The sequence below is a fragment of the Sebastes umbrosus genome, chromosome 9, assembly GCF_015220745.1.
Source record: "Sebastes umbrosus isolate fSebUmb1 chromosome 9, fSebUmb1.pri, whole genome shotgun sequence".
In the NCBI taxonomy this organism is placed as follows: Eukaryota; Metazoa; Chordata; class Actinopteri; order Perciformes; family Sebastidae; genus Sebastes; species Sebastes umbrosus.
In genome coordinates this window covers 18,686,105-18,693,044 of record NC_051277.1, presented here as the reverse complement: position 1 = coordinate 18,693,044, position 6,940 = coordinate 18,686,105, and the positions used below count along the sequence as shown (strand labels likewise).

The 6,940-nt window shown below is 41.4% G+C and overlaps 1 protein-coding gene across 1 annotated transcript; it reads left to right on the top strand.

Moving 5' to 3' along the window:
- The first annotated feature begins 266 nt into the window (after window positions 1-266).
- zgc:153018 (uncharacterized protein LOC767701 homolog) lies at window positions 267-5,900 on the top strand. The gene is made up of 4 exons (XM_037780061.1): window positions 267-852; window positions 3,113-3,250; window positions 3,413-3,491; window positions 5,093-5,900. Exons 1-4 carry the CDS (start codon window positions 539-541, stop codon window positions 5,288-5,290), a joined length of 729 nt encoding a protein of 242 aa, XP_037635989.1. The 5' UTR covers window positions 267-538; the 3' UTR covers window positions 5,291-5,900.
- Window positions 5,901-6,940: the final 1,040 nt, after the last annotated feature.

The window sequence follows — 6,940 nt, the reverse complement described above, 5'->3', positions numbered from 1 at the left end:
TTTCATTTTTGGATTCAGAAACCAAAAAACCAGAAAACGGCCGTTTTCTGGTTTTTGGTTTAAAATGAAAAAATAAAAAAACGTTTTTTCCTTTCTGAATTCAAAAGGAAAAACGGATTATCCGATGATACCCAGACCCCAGACCCAGACCCCAGACCCCCCCATGACAAAAAAGGAAGAAAAATCTAAACTAAAATAATTTAAAAAATACAACAAAAGTTAAACAAGAAGAAGATGTACACAAAATGTGCAGGAAAAACCTAACCAAACAGTGGAAAACAATCCAATAAAAACAATGAAATACATAAAAAAACATACATGGAAGTATTTTTTATACAGCAATCATGTTCTCTGTTTTTCCGGCGGAGTGAGAGCTCCTCTCTCTGAAGGGGCGGGTTGTGTAACGGTCTCCGCCCTGATCTGTTTAAATACCACCACGGTGAACCGTTACAAGGAAAACAAACAAGAGATGTGCTGTTATTAATCTATATTACTATTGTACACTTTCACCGTGTGTTCTTCTAGTCTGACTGGTACCATGGAGCTGGACCGGCGGCTGCTGCTGGCCCACTGTGCGGCTCACGGCCTGAGTGTGGTGTTGGGCCTGCTGGTGGTGGTCCCCATGGCTCTCAACGGATCCGCCTTCAAAGGCCGCTGCGCTCTCTTCTCCTCCGGCTACTGGAGGACGGAGGACCGGGAGGAGCTGCCGGGAGACGTGTCTCACCTGGTGGTTCAGCAGTGGGGCCCGCCGGCAGCCTGCCAGTTCGCCACATTCGTCGGTATCTTCACGGTGCTGTACGGAGCAGCGCAGGGCTGGAGGAGCCTCTTCTATCTGCACGGACGACATGATGAGTGAGTATAGCGACCATACCCAGAGAGTACTGCAACTACTGACCCCATTACTACTGTTACTACTACTACTACTACTACTACTACTACAGTACATGATGAGTGAGTACCATACCCAGAGAGTACTGCAACTACTGACCCCATTACTACTGTTACTACTACTACTACTACTACTACTACTACTGCAGTACATGATGAGTGAGTATAGCGACCATACCCAGAGAGTACTGCAACTACTGACCCCATTACTACTGTAACTACTACTACTACTACAGTACATGATGAGTGAGTATAGCGACTACTGACCTCATTACTACTACTACTACTACTACTACTACTGCAGTACATGATGAGTGAGTAAAGCGACCATACCCAGAGAGTACTGCAACTACTGACCTCATTACTACTGTTACTACTGCTACTACTGCAGTACATGATGAGTGAGTAAAGCGACCATACCCAGAGAGTACTGCAACTACTGACCTCATTACTACTGTTACTACTGTTACTACTGCTACTACTGCAGTACATGATGAGTGAGTACCACACAGAGAGAGTACTGCAGTAGTATTACTACAGCTACTACTACTGCAGTACATGATGAGTGAGTATAGCGACCATACCCAGAGAGTACTGCAACTACTGACCCCATTACTACTGTAACTACTACTACTACTACTACTACTGCAGTACATGATGAGTGAGTATAGCGACCATACCCAGAGAGTACTGCAACTACTGACCCCATTACTACTGTAACTACTACTACTACTACTACTACTACTACTGCAGTACATGATGAGTGAGTATAGCGACCATACCCAGAGAGTACTGCAACTACTGACCCCATTACTACTGTAACTACTACTACTACTACTACTACTGCAGTACATGATGAGTGAGTATAGCGACCATACCCAGAGAGTACTGCAACTACTGACCTCATTACTACTGTTACTACTACTACTACTACTACTACTACTACAGTACATGATGAGTGAGTATAGCAACTACTGACCTCATTACTACTGTTACTACTACTACTACTACTACTACTGCAGTACATGATGAGTGAGTATAGCGACTACTGACCTCATTACTACTACTACTACTACTACTACTGCAGTACATGATGAGTGAGTAAAGCGACCATACCCAGAGAGTACTGCAACTACTGACCTCATTACTACTGTTACTACTGCTACTACTGCAGTACATGATGAGTGAGTACCACACAGAGAGAGTACTGCAGTAGTATTACTACAGCTACTACTACTGCAGTACATGATGAGTGAGTAGCACAAGGAGTACTGCAGTAGTAGTAGTAGTAGTAGTACTACAGGTACTACTACTGCAGCAGTACATGATGAGTGAGTTCATCACAGAGTACTGCAGTACTACTACACACTACTGTACTACTACTACTACTACTACTACTGCAGTACTTGATGAGTGAGTAGCACACAGAGTACTGCAGTAGTAGTAGTATTACTACACTTACTACTACTACTACTGTACATGATGAGTGAATACTACACACAGAGTACTGCAGTAGTAGTATTACTACAGTTACTACTACTGTACATGATGAGTGAGTAGCACACAGAGTACTGCAGTACTAACTTCATTACTACAGTTACTACTACTACTACTGCAGTAGCCTACTGACCTGATTACTACTGTTACTACTACTACTACTGTAATACATGATGAGTGAGTAGCACAGTGCAAAAAACATATGCATATAAACATATGCATAAATACATATGTTTATATGCCCAAAGTAGTCTAGTGTGAAAGAGTATTGCAGGCATGCAAACAAAGAAGCTGGAAATACTAATTATAGTTATTTCTTCGTCACAGTTTAAGTGGGTATTAGAGCTCCAATTATTAATCGTTTTGTCTATGACATGGAAATAAATTGTGATAAACTGCACATTAATATTTCTTACAACCCAAGATGCTGTCTTCAGATACCTTGTTTTATCTGACCAACAGTCAAAAACCAAAAGATTTTCACTTCACGAGAAGATATGTCAAAGAAAAGCAGCAAATCATCACATTTGAGAAGCAGGAACCGGATAATTTGTGGCCTTTTTGCCTGAAAAATGGAGTAAATGATTATTCAATTATCAAAATAGATGCCAGTTAAGTTTATGGCGATCGACCGATCAATTAACTGACTGATCATTTTAGCTCTAGCTTCTATTCTATGTTTATATCAATATGTCTGAAGGCTGTCTGTACGTGTGTTTCTGCTCAGCACCCTGTTTTCATCCTTCCTGACGGTGCTGCTGAGTGTGTGTGTGCTCTTCCTGTCCGGAGGGGCAAGTGTCATCTTGTCTCTGGGATTCGTCTCCTGGTGTGACACCGTGACTGATCACGACAAACAGCCTTACAGGTACATATTGTCTGATGGTGGACCAGTCCTAGCAAAACTAGAAGACTGTCCTGTCCTGAACATACTGATATCAAAACCAAACAAATCAAAACAAAAACAGTAAAAAGTCTGTGAGTGTGGTTGGAGATTGTTTCTCATCCCTTCATGTTTGTTTGTGTTCAGCTGTGCAGAGTCTGAGTCGGTTCCACTTTACCTGGATGTGAACACCTCCTCTTTCTACACAGAGCTCAGTCTGGCACAGGTACGAGTGCTCACAAATAAACACACACATTGTGTACAATAGATGGCTAAAGTCGACCAAACATCGACCAGACAATGTCTTTTCCCACAGAGGTTTTCTTTTATTTGTAGTTCTAAATTGACATGATATTGGGATATTCTGTGCTACACTGGTATCTACTACTGCACACTGCATTAGTATTTTGCTAGCATTCAAGAGATCTTCTGCCTTCACTATGTGTGTAGGTGCACAGCTGATGCTATGTGTGCCAAACACATTTCCAATAAAGGGTGAAGACAGGAGTTGGCCTTTGAAGATTTTTACTAGAAGCAATTGTAAATAACATAAAAAGGCAGCAAACAGTCAATAAGAATTAGCACAGAATCAATGTGCTTTCATATTTCTGTTTTTGCATTCGTCTTGTTTGTTGGATAAAAAGCTCCCCTTATGAAAGGCTGTTGTTTAACCTATGAATAGTATAAAAGCACATCCATATACAGTACATCAATATTGACTGATAAGGTCCCCTTTTTTGAAGTTGAGAATAAGGCTGCTAGAATGTATTATTCGCTTCCCAAAGTCATTTTCAGTCGACGCAGAAGCTGTTTTAATGGTTGCCAGGAAAATTTAACTTTAGCTGGGGACACACCAAACCAACATCAGAGAACTAGCAGCGACGAAGGCCACCTGTTGCGTTGCCTCACGTCGCCTTTGTTTTAGCGAGTTGCATTTGAACACACCGCAAAGACTACAGCCGACGGCCAGTTACAACGTGTGTTCTGTGCCTGCGTGAAAGGAAATAACTCTCCCTACCAGCAGGTAGCGGTAGTTTGTATTTGTTATCTATAAAGGGAAACCGGAAGACCGAGGACAGTGGATATACAAGCCGTTGTTATGATACGTACGTATGAAACAAAGCAGCTTTTGCCGACTATTTTCACTCCACCCTCGCTCACCACTTAGCTTCATTCCAGATGGCCATGTCGCTGAGAAAATATCCGTGTATTGGAATGATCGGATGAGATGAAGATGAAAAATTAGAAGAGTCTTCTGTGTTTTTACTCTTGACTCTACTCGTTGGCTTGCCAACAGAGTGATTTCTCGCACCGACAGGGCTCTGCCGCTGATTCAACTTGCTGATTCGGCAAAAAAAAACTCTGACACGGGCAAACTAGAGCAGACGGTGCATGACACACTGCAAAAACTAGGCCGACAGACGCTCACTGACGGCCCCGAACTGTCTGATGGCCGACTGTCGGCTTGGTGTGTCAGGGCCTTAAAGGTTTTTCATGGCGATCAAAGAAATATTTCAAAATAAAAGTTATTATCTCTGTACGTCGACCTACAACAGCCTGTGTCAACCTCATCCACACTGGTTATTGTGACACTATTTCTGTTTTTTTCCATGGATGTTGCTATCTTTCTGGCTCTCTCAAAGAAAGATAACATGCCTATTCTTAAGCCCTTTCTACGAAGCTCTGATTAGCTCTTTAGTTTTTCCAAACCAGGGAAAAAAACTGGAGCTCTTGGCAGCCTACACTCGCCAGCATTCGTAGCCTCGATGTTTTCATTACATAAGTGTGACTGTAATCTTAATTAATCACACCTCGTTGCTTCTTCAGGCGTCTCTGTGGGGTGTGACGGCTCTGTGGCTGGCTCAGTCCATCCTGGCTTTCCTGCGGCTCTACCACTCTCACAGCCAGCACATGAGCGGGCCGTGTCGTCCCCGGGAGAAGGAGCTGCTGCTGGGACACACTCCGTCTGAAGGCGGCTCCCCCACACCTCCACATCCTCCAGCAACACCCACCATCTTTGTCTAACGGAGAGAGGTAGTGATAAAAGATGTTTAGTTTAAAAGTTTAGTTTTAAATGTTGTTTTTTTCCCTTCATCACTGTTATAATAATGTCCACAATGTCTACAGTTCTCACTACTGCATGTAGAATACAGGCATGACAGTGTGGCTTAGGACATAATATGAAGTCTATGTTTTTATTTTGATATAATTCATCATCTTATATAATAAGAGCCTGACCGATAAATGGTATGTCAGCTGATAAGTAACAAGTAATGTCAGTAAAGAAATGCCAAAGATATGTTTAAAAACAGTGTCTCCATTATATAGTGTGTCCTCCAGAGAGCACTGACTAGTTTATTTTTACCATCCAGTAATCGGTCAGGCTATGTTATATAACGATATGATGATGTTTGAGCAGGGTCAATATCCCTTGCATTGCTTTATACTGCTATCCCAGTTGGCTTTGTCTCACTCAAGCACCACAACTTAAATCCAGTTTGTGTCTCTGGTTTACAGAATTAAGCATCTGTTTTACTGAATGATCAATACAAGTTGATCTTTAAAAAAAAAAATCATAAATCCTTAAATATTCAGTTCGCTGCACGCTCTAAAATTTTTTATAGGGGTCCCATGACCTCTGACCTCAAGATATGTGAATGAAATTGGGTTCTATGGGTACCCACCAGTCTCGCCTTTACAGACATGCCCACTTTATGATAATCACATGCAGTTTGGGGCAAGTCATAGGCTATTTATTTCGGAATAACGTGTGAACACTCCTAAATCGGAATAACAGGAGGGTTTCCTGTTCTTCCTGTTCTTCCCATTACAGGAATGCAGCATCTCCTTGCTTGTTTTGTAGGAAATGAGAAAAATATTGATGCAGTATGGTGTAAAAATTAAGCAAGGACATATATCATTTTCAGCAGAAAATAGAGTTTCGACTCAGAAAACATATTTTTTATTATGCAGCAGACTGAATATTTTCATGGATAAAAGAATCAGTTAAAAATGATTGGATTTTGATATAAAAATACAAACATTTTGTAGTTTTTGGCAAATATTGTTAAATGGGTGCACAATATGACTGGGGATGTGATCTAAAAGGGTTAAAAAGGCATTTTTTTATTTAATCTGGCCTTTATTATTTATTTATTATTCTGGAAATGCCCTTCGAACAGCACTAAGTGTTGTTAAATAAGCTTCTGGGTTTTTCAAAGCTGTGCGGGGCTCCAATGTAACGGTGATACATGAGAGCCACCGCTGGGACTAACCTCAACTCTGTCTTGGGAGAAAAGGGACTTTACAGAACAAAAAAAAACACTCATCAGAATAGTTGAAGCAGATGTATTCAGTGATCTAATAACCACAGTGTTATGTGACTTCTTGAATTAATGCATTATACTTTATCCACGTCACTAACGACGCAACGAGCAACCAGATGGTGTTTTTCTTACAGTCTGTTTTGAATATATTTACAGTAATATGCATGGTTGTTTACATTTCTGCTGGAGTCTGACATTTTGCACAGCTGTGTCCTCGTCAGGGAGAATACACTTTGTTGACTGAGTAATATTCAGATGTAGCACTGAGGCGCTTTTATTGTGAAGCATGTGGTGAGTGTGACTGAGCCACCGAGTACCAGGCTCACTGTGTGAGCATGACCCCGATGTT